The 27,900-nt window shown below is 45.9% G+C and overlaps 2 protein-coding genes across 2 annotated transcripts; one reads left to right on the forward strand and one right to left on the reverse strand.

The window, feature by feature from the left end:
* Nucleotides 1-10,293: 10,293 nt before the first annotated feature.
* On the forward strand, nucleotides 10,294-16,098 carry LOC109776886 (65-kDa microtubule-associated protein 6). The gene is made up of 12 exons (XM_020335550.4): nucleotides 10,294-10,890; nucleotides 12,048-12,251; nucleotides 12,966-13,226; nucleotides 13,580-13,795; nucleotides 13,881-14,036; nucleotides 14,115-14,274; nucleotides 14,371-14,522; nucleotides 14,643-14,730; nucleotides 14,899-14,972; nucleotides 15,051-15,125; nucleotides 15,209-15,559; nucleotides 15,657-16,098. Exons 1-11 carry the CDS (start codon nucleotides 10,792-10,794, stop codon nucleotides 15,557-15,559), a joined length of 1,836 nt encoding a protein of 611 aa, XP_020191139.1. The 5' UTR covers nucleotides 10,294-10,791; the 3' UTR covers nucleotides 15,657-16,098.
* A 3,447-nt stretch (nucleotides 16,099-19,545) lies between these two features.
* LOC109776887 (uncharacterized) lies at nucleotides 19,546-23,320 on the reverse strand. Its single transcript, XM_020335551.4, has 2 exons — nucleotides 22,565-23,320; nucleotides 19,546-19,820 (listed from the first exon to the last, which is right to left on the reverse strand). The coding sequence occupies exon 1, from the start codon at nucleotides 23,119-23,121 to the stop codon at nucleotides 22,579-22,581; it is 543 nt and encodes a 180-aa protein (XP_020191140.1). The 5' UTR covers nucleotides 23,122-23,320; the 3' UTR covers nucleotides 19,546-19,820; nucleotides 22,565-22,578.
* Between the last annotated feature and the right edge of the window lie 4,580 nt (nucleotides 23,321-27,900).

A 27,900-nucleotide genomic window follows, 5' to 3' on the forward strand; every position in this document is an offset into this window, starting at 1 on the left:
CGGTCGAAACGGGGGTCATGTTCATCAGGAGGGGTGTGGCGTACCACAAAACGGGACTCCACGGGACACTGTTCATCTCCACCGTCGACCCCCTCCCGCCTCCACGGGCTACTGTTCATCCACCGTCGACCTCCTCCAGCCTCCACCTGCGACTGTTCATCCACAGGCTCCTGTTCATCCAGCCTCCACCACGCGCTACTCCACCGGCTACTGTTCAACCAGCCCTCTCCACGGGCTCCTGTTCAACCACCCCTCCACGGGCTACTGTTCATCCAGCCCTCCACCGTCTACTGTTCATTCTGCCCTCCACGGGGTGGTCCTGTTTATCCTGCCCTCCACGGGGTCCTGTTCATCCAGCCCCAACCGGCTCGATCGATCAGGGTCCTGTTCATCCAGAGGCAACACCACGGGGTTCTGTTCATCCACCCCCACCGGGAACTGTTCATCCAAACCCCCCAGCAATGCTCACTGTTCATCCAGAGGCAGCATCGATCGGCTTCAGTTAGCAGCAGTAGCGAAGGAATCGCTCGATCGGGTTCAGTTAACAGCCATCGATCGATCGCTCGGGTTCAGTAACGCGTAGCCTGCAGTGCAATCACTCGGGTTCAGTTAGAGCCCAGCGCCTCGCTCGGGTTCAGTTAGAGCCAACACCTCGCACACACGTGCGTATGTGTACGAGAGAAACGCGCATCGCTCGGCCCCCGACCTCCCACCATAACCGGGAACTCCCCGAAATTTTCCTCGCCCTCGCTTCTACCACGGTTTTTTCCGTCATGGACGGCCCAAAGAATGTCATGCAACTGCGTCTCCGGCCCGCCCAGGACGAAAAGCCCATTTTCTGTCATGATTTTTTGTCATAGAAGTAGGAGCCCACCACATCTATGATGATACCGGGTTTTATCACAATTATCGTCATAGAAGTGTCATATGTATGACAGAAAAAAATTCGTTCGGCCCAAAATGTCACGGATGTGTCTTTTTTTTGTAGTGCTTAGTGTGCTATCAAACGTCACAACGTAACTGGGTGATTATAAAGATGCTCTACAGGTGTCTCCGATAGTGTTTGTTGAGTTGGCATAGATCGAGATTAGGATTTGTCACTCCGATTGTCGGAGAGGTATCTCTGGGCCCTCTCGGTAATGCACATCACTATAAGCCTTGCAAGTAATGTGACTAATGAGTTAGTTACGGGATGATGCATTACGGAACGAGTAAAGAGACTTGCCGGTAACGAGATTGAACTAGGTATTGAGATACTGACGATCGAATCTCGGGCAAGTAACATACCGATGACAAAGGGAACAACGTATGTTGTTGTGCGGTTTGACCGATAAAGATCTTCGTAGAATATGTAGGAACCAATATGAGCATCCAAGTTCCGCTATTGGTTATTGACCGGAGATGAGTGTCGGTCATGTCTACATAGTTCTCGAACCCGTAGGGTCCGCACGCTTAACGTTCGATGACGATCGGTATTATGAGTTTATGTGTTTTGATGTACCGAAGGTTGTTCGGAGTCCCAGATGAGATCACGGACATGACGAGGAGTCTCGAAATGGTCGAGACATAAAGATTGATATATTGGAAGGTTATATTCGGACACCGGAAAGGTTCCGGGGGTCACCGGATAAATACCGGAGTACCGGGGAGTTACCGGAACCCCCCGGGGGTCAATGGGCCTTCATGGGCCTTAGTGGAAATAGAGGGCAGCAAGGGAGCTGTGGGGCGCGCCCCCCTAGGCCAAAACCGAATTGGTTTAGGGCTTGGGGGGCCGACCCCCTCTTTCCTTCTCCCCTCCTCCTCTTTCCTTCCCCTCCTAGTTGGACTAGGAAAGGGGGAACCTACTCCTAGTAGGAGTAGGATTCCCCCCTTGGGGCGCACCCTATGAGGCCGCCGGCCCCCTCCCCTTGCACCTTTATATACGGGGGCAGGGGGGCACCCTAAGACACACAAGTTGATTGTTTAGCCGTGTGCGGTGCCCCCCTCCACTGATGTCCACCTCGGTCATATCGTTGTAGTGCTTAGGCGAAGCCCTGCGTCGGTAACTTCATCATCACCGTCATCACGCCGTCGTGCTGACGAAGCTCTCACTCGATACTCAGCTGGATCTAGAGTTCGTGGGACGTCACCGAGCTGAACGTGTGCAGATCACGGAGGTGCCGTACTTTCGGTACTAGGATCGGTCGGATCGTGAAGACGTACGACTACATCAACCGCATTGTCATAACGCTTCCGCTTTTGGTCTACGAGGGTACGTGGACAACACTCTCCCCTCTCGTTGCTATGCATCACCTAGATGGATCTTGTTTGTGCGTAGGAATTTTTTTGAAATTACTGCGTTCCCCAACAACATCTTCAAGAGCACCATCTCCTCTCAAACCCTAGTTCATCTCTTGTGTTCAATCTTTGTACCGGAACTATAGATTGGTGCTTGTGGGTGACTAGTAGTGTTGATTACATCTTGTAGTTGATTACTATATGGTTTATTTGGTGGAAGACTATATGTTCAGATCCAATATGCTATTTAATACCCCTCTAATCTTGAGCATGATTATCATTTGTGAGTAGTTACTTTTGTTCTTGAGGTCACGGGAGAAATCATGTTGCAAGTAATCATGTGAACTTGATATGTGTTCGATATTTTGGTAGTATGTATGTTGTGATTCCCTTAGTGGTGTCATGTGAACGTCGACTACATGACACTTCACCATATTTGGGCCTAAGGGAATGCATTATGGAGTAGTTATTAGATGATGGGTTGCGAGAGTGACAGAAGCTTAAACCCTAGTTTATGCGCTATTCCGTAAGGGACCGATTGGATCCAAAAGTTTAATGCTATGGTTAGAATTTATTCTTAATACTTTTCTCGTAGTTGCGGATACTTGCGAGGGGGTTAATTATAAGTAGGAGGTTTGTTCAAGTAAGAACAACACCTAAGCACCGGTCCACCCACATATCATATTATCAAAGTAGCGAACACAAATCGAATCAACATGGTGAAAGTGACTAGATGAAATTCCCGTGTACCCTCAAGAACGCTTTGCTTATTATAAGAGACCATTTTGGCCTGTCCTTTGCCTCAAAAGGATTGGGCTACCTTGCTGCACTTTTGTTACTACTATCATTACTTGCTCGTTACAAATTATCTTGCTATCAAACTACTCCGTTACTTACAATTTCAGCACTTGCACACATTACCTTGCTGAAAACCACTTGTCATTTTCTTTTGCTCCTCGTTGAGTTCGACACTCATACTTATCGAAAAGAGCTACAATTGATCCCCTATACTTGTGGGTCATCATCCCAGCAATCGTGGAGGAAAAGAGAAAATCCTCACCAGAGGACCCTAAAATAATTGAAAGGGCGTGTTTTCCTAGCATTTTTACTCTTTTGCCAACTGTGTTGCTAATGATGGTGTTATCTGAAATAATTCAAAGGGGATGTTTTTCCTGGTATTTTCTATTTTTTATTTAAAATTTGGTTTTCCTTTTCTTTTGCCAACTAGATTACTAATGATGACGTTATTATTTAAAATACACAATTATAAATATTAAGCCCAACAAGTTGTTCTCCTCCACATTAGTTTTGTGTGGGAATTGGACGCAACTACAATTGAAAGGACACTATTATGAATTAATACATGTTTATGAATTTTCATGCATTTTGTGTAGATTTACTGTCATGTATTAATTACTAATATCTGATTTCTCATAAGGACAATTGTTTATGTCACCAGTTATGCATATTTTCGTGTCACTATCTTTGAAAATCCATTACTAAGTTATATGTGGTGGTATTTTTTTAAGTATAATAAAGAGGAAGACCTGCATCAACCGATACAAGAAGTCTCTCCTCCCACTGAACACACATCGCTGGAAGGCCTGAAATAAATCCAGAAAAATGTTAGCACCAGTGTCAAGTATAGGACTTGAACCTTGGTGGATTGAGATATCACTGACAATTACTTCATACACGACACATCCTCAGCTGACGTGCGAATGACCAAGCAATCCACCATGTATTAGCATTTACCAATGGCGCCTACATGCTGTCGTGCTAAAATCGTCTGGGCTTCATCGTCCGTGTAGCAACGCTGATACCACTATCTTTCTAACCATCAAATCACAAGTTCTGCTATGCCTAGACAGGTGCCACGAAAAGGAAGAGTATTAAAGAGAATATTTTCAAGGAAAGGAAACTTTAATTGTCTTAAGCAAAGTAAGATCTTACAAGTAACATGTGCGGTTCTGGAGACAAAAGTGTTGAGATGCTGCCCGTTTTACATGTATTGAAATGCAAGCAACTAATCTCACATGTCTAGCCTGTAACTAACTACCCATTTTCATGCTTCTATATAGGGCAATAGAATCTAGTATTACTGATTAAACTGAACTGCCTCTGCATGTGTTAGCTGTTAGCTAGCTGCAGGTTCATCATACTTTAAAACTCCTGAAAGACAATTGCTCATCTTCTATCCACAAGCAAATGATTGTATGATGATTGACTATCTGAAGAGAAATACACAAATTGCAATATACAACAAATATATCTGAACTATCTGGATTATGTACTAATCATTGAGAGACTTAGCTGGACATTTGCCCTTTTGTTGAGTGCTTGCTCATTGGCCTGAGGATAATTCCGTGAACCAACAACAGCTGGCGATGCGATGCGAGGGGTTTATGTGGACTTTCGGAGCAGGTAAGGTGTCACATTTGTCTCCCTTTCTCTTTTGACCTGTATTTCCTCTCCACCTATAGCTAGTGTAAACTGCATGCATACACAAGCATATGGAGACACACAACTACTAGTACTACTAAGCAGTGTGTAGCATTGTAACAAGGTAGCAGAGAGTGACACACGATCTACCAGGGATACGTCTGCTCACAAAGAAAAATGACATCTACAGTCCAAAGATAAACGACTTCCAATTAGATTTCCAGAGCATGACCAGTCGTCCCAGAGGAGATGGCGATGGAAAACGTTTTGAGCTAATTAGGTCGGAATGATGAGCATGGTAGAGCCCCCAGGAAGATAATGATTTGCTAAGCAACCAAATCAAATAATTATGTCTGCAGGGGAGGGGATGATTGCCTGGCCCGGGTCCAATTACACCAGTAATGATGATGGCTAAGCCATCCTTCCCTGAACTTGCATGAACTCGAGATGGTTGGAAGTTGGAACCGGCGGCAAGTTTGTGATGGACCGATCATGCCCAAATGCTTGGCCAACCTCCCCATGATGGGGATCGATCCGGTGCAACTATGCTTTTCTCTTCTGCAAATGTGCACGTATCCATCCACTGGAGCTGCGGCTTTGCCTTTCCCCGCACTCCATGTACACCCATACCATACGTGCCGTTTGCTGCGACTCCGGCCGACTGGTGCTGGCGCACCACCTACCGGCTGCAGGAGGTGACGGCGATCTGGCTCCAGCATGCACCAAAGCAAAAGAGTGTACTTAGTATACATGTGTGCGTATGTACAGTCACCGCCACTGTGCAGAAGTTTTTTTTAATGCTGAAGTAGATATATGAACTGGAGAGCCCCATGTCGCAGGCACAGGCCACGCTTGCCGCTTGATGACGGCGTACGCATTGTGCTGCGTGCACGAGAGATAGCTCAAGAGGTGCTACAGCATGTACAAAACGACGTACGTATACGTACGCAGGGCACACGGACACCACGAGCGAGTGGCGAGATCTGTCCTAGGCTCCTAGCATTCCACAGTTAGATTAGTTCTTCAGAGTACGAGCTTGATTAATAATTGAATAGTGCCTGGTGCATTGTTTCGGGGGGTACTACCAGTCGACCGTCAGCAGATAAAAGCGGTGACGGGGAGCATCGCTTCGCGCGTCAACGGTGCACATCGATGAGTGATGGAGTGGTGTTATTGACTCCAATTTTGTCCTGCCTTTGCTAGCTTGCAGGGACAGGAAATAGAGCACCAAACGAAAACCTGATAAACCTGGGAGATAAAATAAACTTTATAAAAAAATGCACGAAATAAACATGTGTAGCTAGGTAGTAGGAGTACTAGTACTTGTTGCATATGTTCATTGCTCAGGAATCAGGCTACTTTTGCTCGTGAATTCTGACGAGTTATTATGGCCTATGGGGGTTGGTTCGTTTGACCATGGTGTGCACTCGCACTGTGGTGTACTGTGGCGTAGATATAGTGTGATGGGATTTAAATTCATTGCAAGAGGGACCATGTGGAATCAATCTCTGGTTCACACTTGAGGCAAACTTGACAATTTTAACCTGTGAATGAAATCATTTCACAACATGAATTTCCACTGGAAAAAAATCACTCGGCTGACTTTTTTAGTGGCGCCCGGCACGAAGGCGCCACACTACACTGTGCAACGTCTCACAGATAGGCACTACACGTCTGGTCAACATCGCACCCGTGTGATCCCCAACCACTAGTGCAACGCCTAGAGGCTAGGCGCTACACTGTATAGTGTGGCGCCTAGCTCTCAGGCGCTGCACACTGACTTAGTAATTTTCGGATCACACGGGTGCGACGCTGGCCAGGCGTGTAGCGCCTATCTGTGAGGCGTTGCACAGTGTAGTGTGACGCCTTCATGTCGGGCGCCACTAAAAAAGATCAGCTGAGTGAAAAAAATTTAGGAGCAGTTTATTTTATGAAATGATTTCATCCACAGGTTAAAATTGTCAAATTTGCCCACACTCCACCAGCGACTCAACTCATGTCTCTGTTGAGTCCTCTGGATCGGTTAGGGTTAAGGATTCACGGTAGTCTTTACCTTTTCCTTGGATTGATGAGCCCGATGGGTGGCCATGGTGAGATGGTGGCGGCTGCGGTGGCAGAGAGTGGGTGAAGTGGTGACGGCACTTCCCGTCAGCACTGCACTAACCCTAGATCGGTAGGGATGTAGGTGGGGTGTACGGCGTTGCGACGAACCTCGTAATGCGAGCCGCCGTCCCCCACCTCTTTATATAGTGCAGGTGACAGGGGCCCGTCACCCATAGTGGGCTGAGCGCCCCCGATCAGAGCGCGGATCTAAGGGCCCGGTGGGCCGTTGGGCCCACACGGTGGAGATCATCCTAACAGTCTCATCATGGCAAGGGCAAGAGCAGCAGTAACAGTCCTTGCGGCAGAGACCCCTAACCTTTCTGCTCTGCCTGTACGAATCCACATGTGACTGCGCGCTTACTTTCTGATGAAGAAAAACATGACATCAAGGGGGCGAAAATAGGAACTGAGAGTGAAGTAGGAGTAATTAGAACAATCAATGCATCATCATGTGTGCAGTGCAGAGGGAAAACATCTCAGCACCTGGAGTTTGTGAGCGTACTTGATTCACTGTGACGAGCCTCAAAAGAGAGGCACATGCGAGCCTAGATCCAGCGCGTTGTTTAAGCCAACTTTACACAAATAAAAACTCTGAACTCGATGGCTTTTTCCTCTTAGTTTTATTTGGTTGACCTCAAAGCGTCACATGAGCCGGCGTACCGTGCATGTAGGTTTTGCAGGCTCAGATTCATCCCTGGAATCAGTATAGATATACAGCTCCAGCGCAAAAGATCCATTCATTCGTTCATTCATTCATATCTGCAGCATCCCTTCCATGCAGGAAAACATGTTCAGTCCACTCTCTCTGCTCGCCGCCTAACGGTCGGCACGGCGCGCAAACTGTCAATCGGCACCAAGATTTATTTAGAATCGTAGACGGATGGATTCCTCATCTCACCGCTTATTTTGTCACCATTATCAGTGTGTGAAACCCGGACCCGTCCACTACCGGATGGACGGCCCAGATGGGGCGCGTTCGGGCCGCGGTGCACGTGATGTGGACCACCGGGTTGGCTGCGAGTGTGGCTTGCAATCTACGGTGTCAGCGAAAGCGGTCCATAATATGGTGGCGTTTGGCGTGGCCGGGCGCCCTTTTCGGCATGGTTTCTACGTAGCCCCACGCCGTTCAAAGTGGTGGATGCCTCACCCCCATCCCCATGGATTTGATGGGAGTGTATCACCTACGTACGTACGTAGTACCACTCAAGTTTCCAAATCAATCATGCGTACATCTGTCTCACAAATCCACACCAAGTATCCAAGTTTACAATAAGCACTAAGTTTATGTTTACAGATTTGTTAAAAGTGTGGCGTTAGATTATTTTTACGCTAAGAATCTGATGATAATATTTGTCATGTGAAAATACATAAAATTAACATGCTCTGTGTATAGGATTTCCCATGTTCTAAAGTGAAAATTGCCGTGTAGTGTAACAGAAAAAATTGTCATGCCACAGCAAGTAAGGCAATCTCCAACGCGGATGCTCAAATCATCTGCATACGTTCGCGTTCGGACCGCGCGGTCCGGACGTACCCAACGCGGACCTGTATCAGTCTGCCTGATAGTCCGGACGTACTTTTTCCTGCAAACCGAAGACAAACTGGGGGGCTTTGCGGCGTCCGGATCGTTGCCACGTCTGCGTCTGACCGCTCTGGCCCACAAAAAAACCTCTCTTGCCTGCACGCGCTTCCCGCCCGGCACCAGCTACCCGCATTCATGCCGCCGGAGAGCGGCCGGTCCGCATTGACGCCGGCGCAGAACGAATGCGACCTCTCACTGACGGCATTGAAGCGACGTGCCGGCTAAGAAAGCGCCGCTCGCTGCACGCCCGGCGAAACTCACCTCCTTGCCGCATTCATATGCCCAGAGATTGCACGCCTTCCTCCATTAAACCGGCACGTGCCCCGAGAAATCTACTCCGGCCACACATTCGTTCGCGAGCCGCTTGTCATTAAACACAATGTCGGTTGCCTCTGGTCGTCCCCCCGCTGTTTAAACGATGCCATACGCCGGGCAAAAATCGCACCACACTCCACTCCCATCTTCTCCTTGCACCATTTTCTCCACATTCTCCATGGCATTCGGCGAGCAGAAAGACGAGTTCTCTTGCATAAAAGTCGGTTGGGTGGCCCATTGAGCCTGTCGGATACGAGCTAGGCAACTCTCTGCTCCACCTCCCTCGACGCTCCAGGCTGCTGCAGGCCAGCTCGCGGAGGCAGAAGTTTTAAGCCGACGTGTCGTTCAGCAACTCGTCGAGGAGTGGTGAGTTGCTCCAGACGGGCACACTAGGGACCACGACGGCACAAGCATCGTGGCTGCCGTGGAGGACGTTGTGTTGCACCACACCTCCCGTGCCTGCGACTGCGCCATCCGCCTTCAACGTTTGCGTAACCGCGCCCTGCCGGTAGAGAAAGAAGCCGGCTTCACGAAGATCAACGAGGCGGCGTCTCGTGCGTCCGCGCCCACCGCCATCATCGAGGAGAAGTAGAACATGGGAGGCCGCCGCCGCTTGGGTCCCATGAAAACCACCGCCGAGGCAACGCCGGCGTACACAGCCGGTGTCTTGCCCGGTCGTAGGCCACCGTCGTCCCCTTCCCCTCCGGCTGAAGCACATCCCGGCAGTTCCACTCCAATAAGCGGCGCTGCCAAACATGGGGAAGCGAGCAGCCCTTTGCACTATAGCATATACCTCTGGGGCTCACGGCAGTTGGATGAGCGGGCTGCCAGACATGGGAAAGACAACGGAGATCCGCCGCGGCCGGCCGTTGTGTCATGGGGATGGATATCCGCCGCCGCCGCCGGTATACTAGTTTTACCTTAGTCTGGTGTAGTTTTCAGTTACAAAATGTCTAAAATGTAATGAATTTCGTTCGGTCTATATAAAATCCGTCGTGTTTGCATGAATTCCGTCCGGTTAGTTCAAACAGTGATTGAAATGGATGCGGCAACGTTGGATGGTCGGCTTCCGCATCAATTTCCGTGGACAGATGTCCAAAAAATTTACGTGTTAGTGTTGAAGATGCCCTAATTGCCATACGTTCGACCGGGATCGAGGGCGTCAACTTTTTTACCCAAACAATCTCACGTCAAATATATATTGAAATCCATAAGTTATCACAACGGTTTAGGATAGACAGAAGCACCCATTTCCTCGGATAATTGTGCTCTATACACAAAGGACAGAAGGTGCGACATAGGAGTATATCTTTTGAATAACGCAGCTAAACATCCTGACACTTTACAACGCAATATGACCATACTAATCGTTGCCAGCATATTCCAAGCGTGCGCCCACTGCTTCACGTGAAACCCCGTACGGTACAGTAAAAGCAGAACACACATGAAAAATTACAGTAAAAAGAAACCCGGATACGTACGATGACAAAAGTTGAGATTTTGTCACCACATTTCACCGACAAAACGCTCTCGGAAACGAACAGAGAGAAGAGGGCAAAACTGTTGATCAAACCGGATCGAGAAAACAGCTGTAGTTTTTCTGTCCGTTGCTCCTCGTCATCAGTTCCCAGTTCGCAACTCCTCATCACATCGCATGCACGCGCGCCCCTGCGCTTCTCGCGTTTCACGGGCAACTCCCCGCCCCGTCGTCGTCTTCTCCAACCTCTCGCCCGCCCCCGCCTTATCACCACCTCGCTCTCTTTTCCCTTTTGTATGCGCTCTTACCAACTGCACCGGACTCAACTGAGATCCATATATAACCAGGCAACCACCGCTGCCCCTCTACAGCCGAGGGGTGCCGTGCCGTGCCGCGAGGAGAGAGAAGAGGAAGGGGAGGAAGGGTTGGTGGTTGCGGATACCAGGAGGCCGCCGGGCATTGGGCTTGGGATTCTCGGTCCTTTCGCCAGGACGGCAGGACCAAGGAGGCCAGAGGACGACGGGTACAGTGAGAGGGCGCTGCCGAGGTGTCCCCTTCGCCTCCAGCCGCTTCCTCCTTCTTCAGGAGAGAGGAGATGGGCGAGACGGCCATGGCCGGGTACGGGCTGGACAGGCCGGCGCGCTGCAGCGTCAGCTTCGACACGCCGTGCGGCTCCCTGCTGCGCGAGCTCGAGGTGCGTCCCTCTCCCAGTCCCAGAAGCAAATGCGGCCTCTGTCTGCGGCATCCTTTGCTTGATTTACTGCTTGTTCTCTGCTTTTTCATGAGGATTTGGGAGGTTCGGAAGACGCCGGTTTCTTGATTTACTCGCTCGTTCCAATCATGTTGCCAGTCCTGTCATGGCTACAGGAACTCTGAAATTTTGCAGTGTATTCCTAGTTGCAGATTTTGAGCCGTCTGGATTTGATTGATGCATTTAATTTGCCCGCGTTTTTTCAAAGATAAAGACGAGGACGATGTTTCTCCAGGATTGTTCATAAAAGCCCAATTGTTTTCTTGTTTTCTTCAGTCGCAAGCTTCTGGTATTCTCTCCCGTAAAAGGTTGCGATTTTTAAAAGATATGTAGTGAGATTTTCAGAACAGCAGTGGGAATCTGTTGCTTCCGTTTACAGTTTCCTTTCGGCTTTAGGTGGAACTTTTCATTTACCGTCGGGTTTTCTGAATCTTGAGAGGTGAGGGGGGCAGGGAGATCTACTTTTCCTTCCCACTTGAACTGTTTGAGGTGAAAGGGGCTTAAAAATAGCACTGCTTCGATCCCAATGATTGAAGCCACTGCCTGCTGTAGCACCAGAAAGCAGAATAATTTTATGCTTGCTAGTACAATCTCAAGTTACCTATTATTACTCGAAATTCCTACAAGCATAACAAAGCACTAAGCATGCTTAAGTTGAAAATCATAACTGGGAAGTTTTTCTTTAATAATTATTATGGACTTTTTATGCAACCTTCTGATGCCGCAAAAGAAAAGAAAAAAAATCCTGTGTTCCCAATTTATTAGGAGGTATGAGAAAAAAGGAAATAGAATAGGCCTGGAAGGTTGAAGGTCAAGCAATCAGCTTGCGTGTTCAACATTCAACAGAAGTCCTGCCAGAGTGCCAGTAGGGTCTTTTGGTTGCTTGTGGTGTTCTGTTCCATGCACTAAAACGTGGGTGTAGCACCAGATAAAATTTTGTTTATTTTGATTTTAATGATGTGGACGTTATTTGATTATCATAGTTGCTATTAGGTACTGGCAGACACTTACTTTCTTATAAATATTACACACTCAGATTCTATTTTTGCATTGTTTCTGTTCCTCATGTTTGATTATCTGACACATGACTTCCTTTTTAGCAAATATGGACAGAGATCGGGGAGCGCGAACAAGATAAAGATCGGATGTTTCAAGAACTCGAAGCGGAGTGTATGCGTGTGTATCGTCGGAAGGTCGACAGTGCCAATGCTGATAGAAGCCAGCTCCGCCAGTCAGTGATGGCCAAAGAAGCAGAGCTTAAAGCTTTAGTGGCTTCGATAGGTGAAAATACTACACAATTTAAGGTATAATACATATCCTGCCGTAATCTCTAATTTCTTTTCTTATGCAAGGCCTCTAACCAATGGACCTCCTTGAATATGAGCTCAAGTGTCATGTTATTCTAAGTGTTGATTTGTTTACAGAGACTGAAATATTGGTAGTTCATTGAGTACAAGAAGTAATGAAATCATTGTTGATGTCATGCTGCACCTTGTGCAGAATATATCATATTCGGCGGTTTGGCTGTCATTTTTAAGCTATTGATGATAAGATGTGACATGAATAACTAAGTCAGCATGTTGGTTCGTGGTCATATGATGGATGGAGATGGGTAAATATTTGAAGAAAAGAAAAGGCAGTATAGAAATTGGTTATATTCTGTAATTCTGTATAACAGCTAACCATCCATTTAGTCAAAGATTTATTGAATATGGTGATCTATTATTATTCAAGGGTACCTGTATTACGCATCTAGAATTTCCATCTCCATGCGAGGTCGACCTATGCAGCACCTTCCAAAGGCGATTGCTCTTGGAATGGTTAGGAGACTTTACTGAAGTACGCCAAACAACGATAAAATACTAAGATTTTGTGTATCATAGATATTATCTGTTCTGTAATCATGAAGATTCATGTTTAGTGGTGCTGGAACCAAAAACTCTTTCAACTGACATCTTTGTACAATATGAACAAATAGGTATATTCCGTTGTTTAGTAATATGAATTCTCATTTTCAGGTGAATGAAAAGCATGCATCGTTGAAAGAACAACTTGCTGCAGTGACGCCTCTCTTGGATGATCTCAGGGCCATGAAAGAAGAAAGAATCAAACAGTTCTCAAATGTGCAATCGCAAATCGAGACGATAAATGCACAAATATCTGATCACAATTATCAGCATGATGATGGTTCGTCCAAACGTCTGAACAATGATCATGACTTGTCAACCAGAAGACTTGCTGATCTTCAAATGCAGCTACGCAATTTACAAAAAGAGAAGGTAATAATGGCCTTGACTAAAATACTTAGTGATCTAAAACGTCTTATATTTCTTTACAGAGGGAGTACTTAGTTGCATATGCTGCTTCAATCCAGTCATCAGAATCAGATAGGTTTGACCGTTTGTGTAGAACCATCAAAATTGTTTGATTGTACCTTAACTTCTCACACAAAGGGATTTGTAAACAATAAGCATTTGTGTCATAACCACTGTACGCTTCTCTACTGCTTTAGCTAGAAACATTTGTTGCCAACACACTAATAGCTATAAGAATTATACAGTTGAAATGGCAACTCATGCTATTTTTCTTGGCTGTGTCATATTAATAAAAATACTTTTCCCTTTTTGTTCAGTCTGACCGCCTTCAGAAAGTATTTGTATATGTGGATGAAGTGCACTGCCTATGCGCTGTGCTTGGGATGGATTTTGCAAAGACTGTAAAGGACGTGCATCCAAGTTTGCATGGGACCAACTCAGATAATTCGACGAATATCAGTGATAGCACCCTTGAAGGTCTTACTCAGACTATCCTGAAGCTCAAAGCAGAAAAGAGGACCAGAGTCTCCAAGGTGATTCCTCTTAGTGAAACTATGGCAGCGATTAGTTCTTGTCTCGTAGCCTCTCTAACTACTTGTATTGTGTTGATGTGTTCAGTTGCAAGAAATTGTGGGGAAACTCCACAAGTTATGGAATCTGATGGAGTCAACAGAACAAGAGAGGAGACATTTCAGCGAAGTAGCCGCTGTTCTTGGATCTTCTGAGGAAGAGATCACTTCTCCTAGTGTCCTGTCACTGGAGACGATTCAGGAGGTTTGCCAGCTTTCTATCGAATTATTCGCTTTTTTGTAAGCTGTAATTCTAACTTATAGTATCATTATGGTTCTTCAGACAGAAGAGGAGGTCGAAAGACTAACTAAGCAAAAAGCGAGTAGAATGAAGGAGCTTGTTCTTAAGAGAAGGGTAGAGCTAGAAAATATCTGCAGAAATGCACATATGGAGCCCGATACGAGCACAGCACCAGAGAAGATCGTTGCTCTAATCGATTCTGGTATTTATCCCACTGATCTCTTTTCTCTCGCGCATACGGTCTGTAAAATGCCCCTGCTGAATATCTTGAACGATCCTAGAACCTTTTCACTTGCAGGTCTAGTGGATCCTTGCGAACTTCTTTCCAACATCGAAGCGCAAATTGCAAAAGCAAATGAGGAATCTCATACGAGGAAAGATATCATGGAGAGAGTAGACAAATGGCTATCGGCCTGTGATGAAGAGACTTGGCTTGAGGAATACAATCAGGTATGCTTTTATTCATGAAATTATGCTATATTCAGATAAAATTTGGCTGACATCATACAGTGCAGGTCTGCTATGATTTAATTAATGTCCTCTTTAATGTTTGCATATGTCCTACTACAGGATGATAACAGGTACAGTGCGGGCAGGGGTGCCCACTTGAATCTCAAGCGTGCAGAAAAAGCGCGGTTACTCGTTCAAAAGATTCCAAGTGAGTCTCCCTTTCTTCAGTTGGAGGACACTTTAGTGACTTCCATATAGTGTTTTTGATTCAACCGAGCTCCATGATTCATAAGCACAACCTACCTCCTAGTTTTTTTTTAAAGATCCACGTCGCATTTGGTATGTTATATGATCGTAAGCTACATCTATTCTGCAGCTATGATTGACAACTTGATAGACAAGACATTTGCCTGGGAGGATGAAAGCAATACACCATTTCTATATGACGGGGTAAGTCACTGAGCTAGCTCACCATAATCATCAGAAGTCAAGCACACTAGATCTGATGCATTGAATTTGCATGTGAAGGTTCGTCTGGTCGCAATTTTGGAAGAGCAAAAACTCAGAAGAGTACAGAAGGAGGAAGATAAGAAACGATACCGGGTATAAATTCGACATGCCGTGCTCTTTCTGGCACTACACTCACTACAGAAGTCATCAATCTTGTTCATTAATTCTTACCGTAGGACCAGAAGAAGCTGCAGAATCTATTGCTTAAAGAAAAGGAGTTGATCTTTGGGTCCAAGTCTGTTCCGAGGAAAACAAGCAGTTTTAACAGGAGGACGAGCGGGCATCATCCAAATGGAAACGGGGCTGGTTTCATGACTCCGATGCCCCGCCGGGTGTCAGCGGGCAGTGCCACTCCTGAGCTTTTGACACCACGCTCGTATTCTGGCCGGTACAACAATTACTTCAAGGAGAACAGGAGGATGACGGCGACGCCACTCAACTTCTCTACGGCTTCCAAGGATGACAGCATGTCATCCTTCGCCTCCATTAGCGGCTCGGAGCCTGGTTCTCCATTGGTTTTGCACTGAGTATGATATCGCCCAACATTTCGTTACAAGTGATTTCCAGGATCTGTTGCATGAACCTGTGCTGATGTTGATCTGTAAACATGACATTTCTGATCAGGGAAGAGGACTTTCTTGGCGGGGAGGGTTGCGGTGGAGGCTACCGTCAAGATTGGGCAATTGTGTGCTAGCTGTTGACCATGCTAATGTGTGACAAAGATTGGACAGGATTTAGATAAGATTGGCTGTAGATACATGACCTAGCACTTTGTGGTGGTGTTGTAATTCCAGCTGCGAGTTTGATCGGTGTGTGGTTAGGGAACATGAGAAAGGTGTCAATGTATTTGTTTTGTGCTAATTGTTTTCTCTTTATAGTATTTCTAGTTGCGTATCATCATTTTGGATGTGAAACAAGAGATGGTCCTTTTTTTTTTGTATCACATAAAAGTGTTGTATCCTGTATTCAGCCTACATTACAGGTTGAACCTGATGTATTCCACTTTATCTTTTGGAGCATGTATAGGAATGGCACTTGCAGTGGAATGTCCAGCTGCTGCTGTATTCAACCTCTAGGAATTAAGCATCATCATTCAGACAGGCGCTTGCAGTGGCATGTCCAGCTGCTGAAAATATGATGTTGCAACATATGAAAACATGAACGCTATTCATGAAATTGTCTGGCCAACTGGCAAATGGTATGTAAACCTAAGGAACAAGGGGGACTGGGAGTACTCAATCTCCAAACACAGAACATGCTCTGATTCTGAAGCAGCTACACAAGTTTTACTCACATGCTGATATACCCTGGGTTAACCTAGTCTGGCAAGCACATTATTATAATGATATTGCACCACAATCATGTAACAACAAGGGATCATTCTGGTGGAGAGACTATATGAAGCCATTTGACATTTATAACAAGCTCACCACATGCATTGCCAGTGATACCATTCTACTCTGGAAAGACAAATGGAGTGGCCAACCTATAATGGATAGATCCTCTGAGCTACACTCATTTGCAGATGATGATCACATCTCAATGCACAAGGCAAAAATATCAGACAATTACTATTCCATGTTCCGCCTACCTCGATCAAATGTTGGATTTTTTTTGAAACTATGATGATTTTTATAGCAAATTCGGAAACTATACGGCCTAATGCATAAAAATCGAAACTATGACCCCGTCGGCCTTCTGTTGGCCGAAGAGGGACTTTTCGGCCTACCGTCGGCCAAAGTGGGCTCTTCAGCCTCCCGTTGGCCGAAGAGTGCCCAGCTGGGCCGAAGAGCACTTTTCGGCTTCCCGTTGGCCGAAAAGTGTCAGGGGCACAAAACGTAATTAAGATGGACTCAAATGAAAAAGTTATCAACATGAAAAATCTTCGCCTCGTCGAAACGGTTGATTTTGATATAAAAATCATCTTAATCCAAGCTCGTATGCAACCTATAGAGCCAAAACAAGGTCAGGGGCAGAAGCTGCAGAGTTACTTCGGACAGACCGAATGGATGTCAGAAAATTTGTCACGGGACACCCGGTGCACTCGGTGAGACCGTGTGGAATATAGAAGAGTACACAAGTTTGGTCACGTTCACTCTGTGAGGCCGAACCAAACCACTCGGAGGCTCCGAATGGATCCGAAAAATTACCAAAGATTCCTGTCCGAGTTAAAGTTAGGATTTTTGATCCGAAAAATTGTTCGTCTGCACCGGGAAGACTGCTTGCGTACCGCGCTTTTTGCCGGGTCTCCTTCGACGTGAGCTACGGTGCATCACCCCAGCGTCGAGGGTACACGGTGACGTTTTTATGTGCATCACTCCCGGCGTCGAGGGTGCACGGTGACGGACCTGAGAGGTGACCATTGCCTCTACTTTGCATGGTGGATGACGCCACCGCCGAAAGTTTTCGTCTCAATTCCTGCCATCGCAACAGAGACATTTCTTCAATGCCGGCATGTGTCTTCCCGGTGCAGACGAACAATGCCCACATCGATTTATGAGGCGGCTGGACTTCCCGTACAATAAAAGGACTAAAAATTCTATCAGAAAATCTTTGGCAATTTTTCGGAGCCTCCTAGTGGTTTGGTTCGGTCTCACCGAGTGAACGTGACCAAACTTGTGTACTCTTCTGTATTCCACACGGTGTCACCGAGTGCACCGGGTGTCCCGTGACAAATTTTCTGACATCCATTCGGTCTGTCCGAAGTAACTCTGCAGCTTCTGCCCCTAACTTTGTTTTGGCTCTACAGGTTGCATACGACGTCGGATTAAGACAATTTTTATATCAAAATCAACCGTTTCGACAAGACGAAGATTTTTCATGTTGATAACTTTTTCATTTGATGCCATCTTAATTACGTTTTGTGCCCCTGACACTTTTCGGCCAACGGGAAGCCGAAAAGTGCTTTTCGGCCCAACTGGGCACTCTTCGGCCAACGGGAGGCTGAAGAGCCCACTTCGGCCAACGGTAGGCCGAAAAGTCCCTCTTCAGCCAATAGAAGGCCGACGGGGTCATAGTTTCGATTTTTATGCATTAGGCCGTATAGTTTTCGAATTTGCTATAAAAATCATCACAGTTTAAAAAAAACCAAATGTTGCACATCAACAGTTCATACAGCTCAGCAACTCACTCGAACAAATCAGGAACAATCAGGACATGGACATATGGAAGTTCATATGGGGTGATTATGGATATAGCACCAAAAAAGTATACAAGGCATTAATGAGTCCATCAAACCCCACCCCTCCACCTAGCACCAAAAAAGTACTCCCTCCCTCCATTTCAAAATATAGTGCGCCCGCGCTTCCCGAGGTCGAACTTTGACCATAAATTTAACGAACGAGACCGACTGCGGCGGGAGAAAAAGTTACATAATTAAAACTTCTTTCGAATACGAATTCACTTGTATAACTTTTGCTCCCGCCGCAATCGGTCTTGATAGTTAAATTTACGGTCAAAGTTGAAGCACGGGGATAGAGGAAGCACTACATTATGGAATGGAGGGAGTATACAAGGCATTAATGAGTCCATCAAACCCCACCCCTCCACCATTTACCTGGATATGGAAATCATGCTGCCTACCAAGACACGAATTTTTCGGTTGGCTCATGCTTCATGACAGGGTAACCTGTGATCTATTAACCAGAAAAAACATGCAACTAGATTGCACTCGATGCTTACTATGTGAGGATTATACTCCCTCCGACCCAAAATAAGTGATGTGACTTTATACTAACTAAGTCTAACCACTTACTTTGGGACCGAGGGAGTACTATGAAGAACCGTACACACTTATTCTTTGGCTGCTCATTCAGTCAAAGCTTCTGGTGGAGCACTGGGATTGAATGGAACACAGATGAAAATATTCACAATATGATCACTGATGCTAAACACAGATACAACCTTGCATTTTTCATGGAGATATTAATTACTGGGTGCTGGAGCATATGGTGTCAAAGAAATGAAAAAATCTTCGAAGGAATTCAATGTTCAATAAACCACTGCAAGGAACAATTCATTAACACCTTCCACTCTACAATGATGAGGGGTAAGCCCACCATTAAGGAAGGAATGAGATCATGGATAGATAGTGTATAAGTCGACTCATGTAATAATTACTAACACCCACTGACCCTGTGCAACCCCTCTATTGCACTTGTAACTGGATACTTTGATTATATTTTAATGAAAATGACATGCAGTAGGGATTTTCCCTACTGTTTTCTAGGTAAAAAAAACAATTTATGTTTCTCACTGAGTACTTATAAAATTCCAGAACGGATTTCATATGTTCCCAGCAGCTAGATATGTCGCTGCCAGTGCCTGTCTGAATGCCGGCTTAAAGCAACTTACACACGTCTGATTTTACAGGTCTACAGAAAAAGGAAAGATGAAGGAAGAATGTATCCGCGAGTCAAAAGTTTCTCACAACAAGACACCAGAAGATCTGCCGGTTTCGAGAAACCTGTCCTCATCCAAAATCTTCGAGGAAGTGGTAACTTGAACAAAATGATAAAAAATTTAGAACAAAATGCTCAGGATTAACCAAAGGAATTTTGTACAGTTTGCCAACAAGATCTATTGTTTGTTGCATTACACCATCTAATCTACTATGGCTGTTTTTGTTGACGCTTCTCTCACTACAACTGTCAAATAGACAGGCTGGATTGGCAACCTTGAGTTGGTTTACTCCCTACAAGACATGCTAGTTTGTGTACAAACAAACACATAGGAGGATCGAGATCCTCCTGGCCATCACATATGCATGCAGAGCAACTGCAATATTACCTGCAAAATAACAGCCAAACGAAGTAAATAAACTCGTATGGTCCATTATACCAAATAAAAAAAATAGACACACAAAATAATATGTTTGGCACAAATCTGTTGAACAGAAATTTTAGTAAGCTTGTGAAAGTCTCATAGTTTAGCCTGTTTTTAGTTCACATCTTCCTATCCAGACAGTGGCCAAAACAAAAGCACACTTTTCTGCCTTCCTTTTCTGAAGCTAAGGCGCAAAGACACTTTCAGTTTGCAGAAGGTGCATAATTTATGCTTGCACTGAGATTGGAAAAGTAGTAACACTTGATCACACTCAAATAATCATATGCCACAAGCACACAGAACAAACCAGTTCACGATTCCAACTAAAGAAAATTCAGGCGTGCTTTGTTTTAAATATGTACTGAACCCATAACATCCAGTTGAATACATAAGACTCAGGGTAGGCAAAACATATCCTCATATAGGATCATGCCAAAATTTTGAGATGGTCTCTCCTGTAAGGAGACAAAGAAGATGAACAGGTTACCGCACTGATTGACATACATATTTATATACCCCAGATGTCTACCCTACCCGACAATGGTACCAAGCCCAGAGAAAACTCCAACATTCAGCAAGTCTCATTTATGTATAGGGACACGGAGGACAGATATTTAACAATCTAACATGTAATTCTGCAAAACATTCCCACCCCGCAGCACCTGCCAGAAATCGTCGAGCTCCGAACTTGCATGCAGGACATACAGCTCACAGCGGCCGGTCAGGACAACATCCTGGTGTGGACAGCGTCTGGAGTGTACTCCATGGCGTCTGCCTACCGTTCAGTTCAGACGCTCTACCCTTCTTTTTCTCCACGGAAGTTTTGGAGGGGGCACGCTGAACCAAAATGCCGTTTCTTCGCCTGGCTCATGGCCCACATAAGTTTTCAGGACAACCTTGTTGTCCACGGACGACCCAATGACTCCATTTGTTGTGGGTTTTCAGGACAACCTTGTTATCCGCGGATGATCCAATGACTCCGTTTGTTGTGGGTTTTCAGGACAACTTTGTTATCCACGGATGACCCAATGACACCATTTGTTGTGGGTACTATGTCAAAGGTTTGGACAAAATGATATGCCATACTTGAACATGGATGCCAAAAATAAATTCCTTTATACCCAACTACTAGCTGGTAATTAAGTAAATTTAGAATCAAACAATTTTTTGGCAGCATATTTTGCACAAGTTCAATTTGATTGGTACTGTATATTGTATGTTGGAACCATATGACATTTATTTTTATCAAGAAGAATTGAATATTAAATTTTAAAGATAGGATTTTCACTCCCGGATGGCCCAATTACTCCATTTGTTCTGGGTAGTACGTTAAAGGTTTGTAAAAAATGATATGCCCATACTTCAACATGGATGGCAAAAATAAATTCCTTTGTGCCCAACTACCAGCTGGTAATTAAGTAAATTTAGAATCAAATAATTTTTTGGCAGCATATTTTGCACAAGTTCAATTTGATTGGTACTGTATAATTTATGTTGGAACCATCGGACATTTATATTTACTAGCAAGATGCCCGTGCGTTGCACGGAACATGAAGGTGCATTTGTATGAGTAGTTTATCTTGTGGGAGAAAAGGATGAACGAGGGAAGGCCTTATCTGCAAATGTGGAGAGGAGTGCGGGTAAATTGCCATAGTTTCCTTCCTATCCGTTAGATATAGATTGGACGGCCTATATTGCAGGATGGCAGGCACACCATCATCACCAACTCTGCTTTTTATAAGAGTAGATAGATAGAGATAAGAGTAGAGACAAGAGTAGAGATTGAGAAGAACTGAATATTAGATTTTAAAGATGGGTTTTTCACTTTCTTATCAAGGTGCTGTAGTTACGCTTGCGTGTCTATCCGTGGTTCTCCATTAGTATGTCCTTAACTCAAGATTGCTCCACGGATATGTTTCTTGAATGGTTTAGTTCAGGGTATGGAGGGGTCATGGTGGTTGGCAGGCTAGGCGGATGGAGTTTGATTGTATCAAAGCAAACTCTCTGCATGGGCCACCTGTGAGTGTTGCTCTTGAAGGGCAACGACACCACGCGCGTGCTGATGCGTGATCCTAGACATCTCCCAGTTAGCAGTATGCTGCATCTGCCAGTTAGTTGTATGTTGCCGGTGACATCAACCCTTGGAAGGGGTAATACACAGTAGGCACTAATCAAATTTGGGCTAGGGCGTTATATTTGCTGGAGTAAAGATGAGTAACGAAGAATCTAATAGGTCCTCAAGTCATACACTTCATGCTGACATCCAATTCAAATTAGGTTCAGTTGTAATACTAAATCAAGATTTAAAGCAATTGGTAGTTCCAAATTGTTTACACGTCAGTACGCACAAACATTCAATCTCCAATCTCTCTCCCACAAGATGTGCTTAATCTCAGCACAACATTTTTCCATAAAGGGATAATATTTAACATCAAGCTTCTATCAGTACACATCTCACCGGGGCATATTCACATTATGCTGAAACCAACGTCATGAACTCGCACAAACAATGAAAATTAACACCAGATCGCATAGCTGACGAACTAAGAGGTCCAAGAACACTACACTTTTTAGGACATCTCCCCCTCTTGTAGATCACGATCTGAAACTACTAGGGACCCAATGAGGCTAAGCATTCCTGTACCAATTCGCACCCAAGGAACCTAAGAATAGAACAACCAATACACTGAGAGTAGGAGAAGGAATACCTAAAGCTTTGGTTTTAGAAGTCAAAGCTTTTTAGATAGGTGGGATCCTTCTTGGCCCTCTCCTGGAACTTGCGGAACCAGCGGTCCAGAATATCCGTGGGCACCACCAGCTTGCCGCCGTCGGCGGCGCAGAAGGACTGCATGAAATTGAAGAGGTTCTCGCCGACGCGGAGCGCGACGCGCTCGGCGCGCTGCTCGTCGGGGGGCGAGGGCAGCGCGGCGGCGTCCTCCACGGCGACGCCCAACTTCGCGGGCCCGGCGGGGGGCTCCGGCTCGTCCCCGGCCTCTGGGAGCTGGAAGGTGGCGGAGGGGCGCGCGGGGCCGAGCGCGCCGAGGAAGGCGAAGGGGCGGTTGGCGGCCGCCTGGTAGTAGACGGCGACGGCCTTGCCCGGTGGCAGCGCGGCCGCGGCGGGCGGGAGCAGGAAGACGACGGCGGAGCGGGGCGCGGAGGGGAGGGAGAGCGTGGAGAGGTCGAGGAGCCAGGAGGCCGGCGCGACCTGCGCGAAGGCGGTGGCGTCCAGCGGGAAGGTGTGGTCCGGGAACACGACGCCGAACATGGCGGGCGGCGGGGTGTGGGTTGGTGAGATTGACGCCGCTAGGCCTGTGGCATGGGGAGCGCCTCCGCCCGGCGAGGCTCGATCGGGGTATAGATCGGAGGCTGGAAGCCTGAAATGGAAGGAGGTGATGGCGATGTTCGATTCTGTTATGGAAGGGCGAGGAGGGTTCTAGAAGGCCGTAGAGCGTGCTCAGCTCGTCCGAGCCGGATTTTGCTTTTTTTCTCTCTCTCTCTCTCGGAGAAAGTCATGAAGCCAAGTGAAGCACCATGCGCCGAACGTGCCAGCTCCGTGGATCTGAGAGATCCGGTGCACAAGCGACGTTTTTTTTCCGTCGAATACACACGCGTGTGTGTACTATTAAAGAAGATAATAATTTTCTCAAAAAAAAAGAAGAAGAAGAAGATAAGAAAATAACACCTTTATGTTGGTGTTACATGTTACATGAACCCAACCTCATCCAAATACTCTTAAGTCGTATCGACTCGCGATAGCCCACTTGTCAATACCCCAAGAAAGGCATCCACCTCGCCTCTAAGGATCTCAACTAGTTTCCATGTTCTACCCTCTAATTTAGAAATTACATGGTCTCTCGACTGTGTTGCCCGTCGAACACGATCGAGTTTCGATGCTTCCACAATGCCCACATGACAAGAATAATGATTGCTCGTGTATCTTTCTTGTTGCAACCCGTCCCGATCTTATCATGGCACCACTCCGGGAGGGTGGATCCTCCAGTTGGGGTCCATTCCCGCTTGCCCATGGCTCGACTGACCACACTCCAAATGTCCCGTGCAAACACGCAGTCAAGCAGGATGTGTCGTATGGTTTCCTCCTCTTGGTCACAGAACGGGCACGCCTCCTCGTGATCAAGTCCATGCTGTGCCAGGCGATCTGAAGTTCAACATATATTCTTGAGTGCCAACCAAGTGAAGAACCTACACAGGAGAGGGGCCTTGGACTTCCACATGAAATCAGTCGTCGGCACCACCTTTCTACCCCAGAACTTGGTGGCGTAAGACGAACTAGTCGAGTAGCAGCCACTAGCCTCCCACACCGACGCAAATGGAGTCCTACTGCACACCATTTATTGGTTCCGTGGCTGTCATGGTTCAAAGCTGAAAGATCGAGAAGAGGAGTCTAGAGGAGGGGGGTGATTAGACCCTTAACAATCAAAAGTGGAAGTTTTTATAATTCTTCAAGTTAAGGTTGAGTTTAACACATGTTAAAGGGCTCACAATATATTTGGCACAAGCATAGCATGAGTATAGGCAGCGGAAAGAGTAAAGCATGCAAGTGCAAGAATGTAAAGGGGATGGGAGAAGGAAAATGCAAACACAATGGAGACGCTGACATTTTTGGCGTGGTTCCGATAGGTGATGCTATCATACGTCCACGTTGATGGAGACTTCAATCCACGAAGGGTAACGGATGCACGAGTCCACGGAGGGCTCCACCCACGAAAGGTCCATGAAGAAGCAACCTTGTTTATCCCATCATGGCCATCGTCCACAAAGGACTCGCCTCACTCGGGTAGATCTTCACGAAGTAGGCGATCTCCTTGCCCTTACAAACTTCTTGGTTCAAGTCCACATCATATCGTAGGATCCCAAGCGACACCTAACCAATCTAGAAGACACCACTCTCCAAAAAGATAATAAATGGTGTGTTGATGATGAACTCCTTGCTCTTGTGCTTCAAATGATAGTCTCTCCAACACTCAACTCTCTCTCATAGATTGGCTATGGTGAAAGAAGGATTTGAGTGAAAAAGCAACTTGGAAAAGGCTAGAAATCAAGATTCAAATGGTAGGATTGGAATCTCTTGATCTCAACACATGAGTATGTGGTTCTCTCTCAGAAAATGAATGGTGGAAGTGTGGATTCGTTCTGATGGCTCTCTTACTGAGTAAGAGGGATGGAGGGGTATATATAGCCTCAACACGAAATCCAACCGTTACACACATTTTACCAAACTCGGTGGCACCAACTGGAATTCTCAGTGAGATCGACTTGTGCAAAATATATGAACGTTGGAGGTCTCGGTGGGACCGACTGGATCATCTTGATGAGACCAAAGTGCAATGGCAAAGGCAGAACCGCGTTTCGGTGATTCCGATCAATTTTCACTAGGTGATTCTGAGATGAAGTGATTTCATCACAGAAACTTGGCACAACCATCTTGGTGGGACCGAGAGCCATTTCGTTCAGACTGAAATGTTAGGGTTTGGCTGTGGTAGTGTCCAAATGAACTCGGTGGTTCCAGAAAGGTAGAATTTGGTGGGACCGAGTTGGCTTGAAAGAGTTTTGGACATATTTGGATAGTGAAAGTGGTTGAGAGTTTTGGAGCAATATCACTAAGCACTTGAGCAACCAGATCATTAACAACACCTCATCCCCTTTTAATAGTATTGGCCTTCCTATGGACTCAATGTGATCTTAGATCACTTAACCAAAAATGGAGAGTCTTGTGATTTAGCCAATTCATGTCCTTAGCATTTTGAAGGGTTCCACATCCTCACATCCTTGCCATGCCGCAGTTGAACTTGCCTAAAATATACTAGATAAAACTATTAGTCCAATAGAAAGTATGTTGTCATTAATTACCAAAACCACCAAGGGAACAAATGTGCTTTCAATCTCCCCCTTTTTGGTAATTGATGACAACATACATCAAAGCTTTAAGTAAGAGTACAATGAGTGAATCATTCAAGCTTTGAAGGAATATGTAACAAGCATAAGCTCCCCCTATAAGTGTGCAATCATGTTTATGATAGGAGTTGAAGACATGTGAATGCACAACATGATAGAAAGAGTAATGAGTTACATATATATTGGCTATATGCATCAGAGCAAAAAAAAGATGAAATATGCACCTTCATGTTTATGATTCCCTCTTGCAAACTATATGTGCAACAAGCAAGAGATCATCATGTACACGAGTGAGATGCATATACTTACCTTGTGGTCCTTGAACTGGTTCTTGAAGAAATAGGCTTGAGAAAACAAGGTTAGATAACACAAGAAAATTTCAACAAGAAGGAAGTCACAAGATCCACAAGAGTACCAAGACTAGGATGACATGTGTTAGATAAGTATCACTGGGTGAGCACTTCCTTTAGATATGGACATGTCCCCAAAGAACTACATATTTGCAATAAGTTTCCAAATATTTTTCTCCCCCAAGATTGAACTTCCTCTCCCCCTGAATCTAGCATAGGATAATGGGAGTAGGTAGTTTGAGACAAAATCAGCGCAAAATAGGCTCAAATAAAATGACTAACATATCTCTCCTCTCTTAGAGATATGTAAATTATCTCCTCTCTTTAGAAAAGCATCAAGCATCTCTTTCTAAAGATAGGCTCTGATGTGCATTTCTCTCCCCCTTTCGGAAGATATGCTGAAGATATGCTTTGATGTGCACCTCTCTCCCCCTTTGACATCAATTTCCAAGAAGGGTATGTTTCAAGGTTATGAGTCAAGTGAGTATGGTCCTGGAGAAGCACAGCTAGGCAAAATGCAGCTCTAGATGCAGATAGAGGGAAGGAATCATTGAGTTGAGCTGGAAAGAAGAAACAATAGGTTTAACAAAACATTCTCTCAGCAAGGAAATCGGTGGCTCCGATTCTGTTCGATCAGTGACTCCGATATGTCGAATTCATAGATAGAGCATGTCGGTGGAGCCGAATTAGTCCATTTCGGTGGAACCAATGAACCGTGTGCAGGGTTGATTTTCACTTTGGTCTGACCGATAGGCTTTTGATCAGAGTGATCAAGTTCAACGCGGAAGAGACATTCTGTCAACTCAGCTCACTTTGCATTTGAATTTTCACAAAGATTTTCATGGAATTCGAATAGGATTTGCAATGAATTCAACTAACGATGCGTTTGGATGTTCCCATTGGAGGCTTGGAATCTGAATTGGTATTGTAATCTTTCAATTCATGTGTTTGGTTGCACAGCAAATTGGCAGGCTGTAATGAAACGAAAACGCTGGCTGAATTACATCCCATGCGAAGTGCCTTCCCACGATACGGAGCCCTCCCGCTCCGAATCGCGCTGGAATCGCCTGCCCACATACCTCTTCGAACGACAAGAAAAAAGAAGGGGATAGGACTAGGAGAGGCTCACCACGATAACCTAGCAGAGTCCGGCGTCGGCGGCCACCACCACGGAGTCCGGCCGCGGCGTAGGTGCCTTCTTCCCCTCTTCCCCAGCTCCTGCTCGCCGTCCCCTTGAGCCACTCCCCGCCATGGAGTCCGACGGCGGCACAGGTGCCTTCCTCCCGGTCGGCCCCGCCGTCCTTAGCCACGCCTAGCCGTCCTCCCTGCCCGCTGTCCCCCGCCCCTCTTCTAATCGATTGGCCCTCGTGCTCGCCGGCGTGGAGGTCCTCTGCTCTGGATCTCGTGGCCGTCGAAGTTTCCCATACACGAGGGGCTGCGCCTGTACGAGCTTGGACGATCACGCTCGCCGGCGTCGCTCCATCCCGCCCGCGGATGGTCGGCTGACCGTCGGGGACGACTGCGTCCTATGCTCCTAACTACTGCTCGGCCGGCTCCGTTCATGGCGCAGCTCATGCAAACCGTCAATTCCATTGTATGGCGTCCAAACATAACATTGGTATTGCTAGCTTATCTAATTCCAACCTGCAATATTTTGTACCTCCAAACTGAAGGAAATATACCCTAGAGGCAATAATAAAAGTTATTATTTATTTCCTTATATCATGATAAATGTTTATTATTCATGCTAGAATTGTATTGACCGGAAACATGATACATGT

This window comes from Aegilops tauschii, chromosome 4 (assembly GCF_002575655.3).
Source record: "Aegilops tauschii subsp. strangulata cultivar AL8/78 chromosome 4, Aet v6.0, whole genome shotgun sequence".
Taxonomy (NCBI): Eukaryota; Viridiplantae; Streptophyta; class Magnoliopsida; order Poales; family Poaceae; genus Aegilops; species Aegilops tauschii.

Bases quoted from the DNA above. Each gene is read 5' to 3' on its own strand.
- LOC109776886 (XM_020335550.4), top strand. From the start codon at position 10,792: ATGGGCGAGACGGCCATGGCCGGGTACGGGCTGGACAGGCCGGCGCGC. The intron at 14,275-14,370 runs GTATTTATCCCA...TTTCACTTGCAG, and splicing joins CGTTGCTCTAATCGATTCTG to GTCTAGTGGATCCTTGCGAA. The intron at 14,973-15,050 runs GTAAGTCACTGA...TTGCATGTGAAG, and splicing joins CACCATTTCTATATGACGGG to GTTCGTCTGGTCGCAATTTT.
- LOC109776887 (XM_020335551.4), bottom strand. From the start codon at position 23,121: ATGTTCGGCGTCGTGTTCCCGGACCACACCTTCCCGCTGGACGCCACC.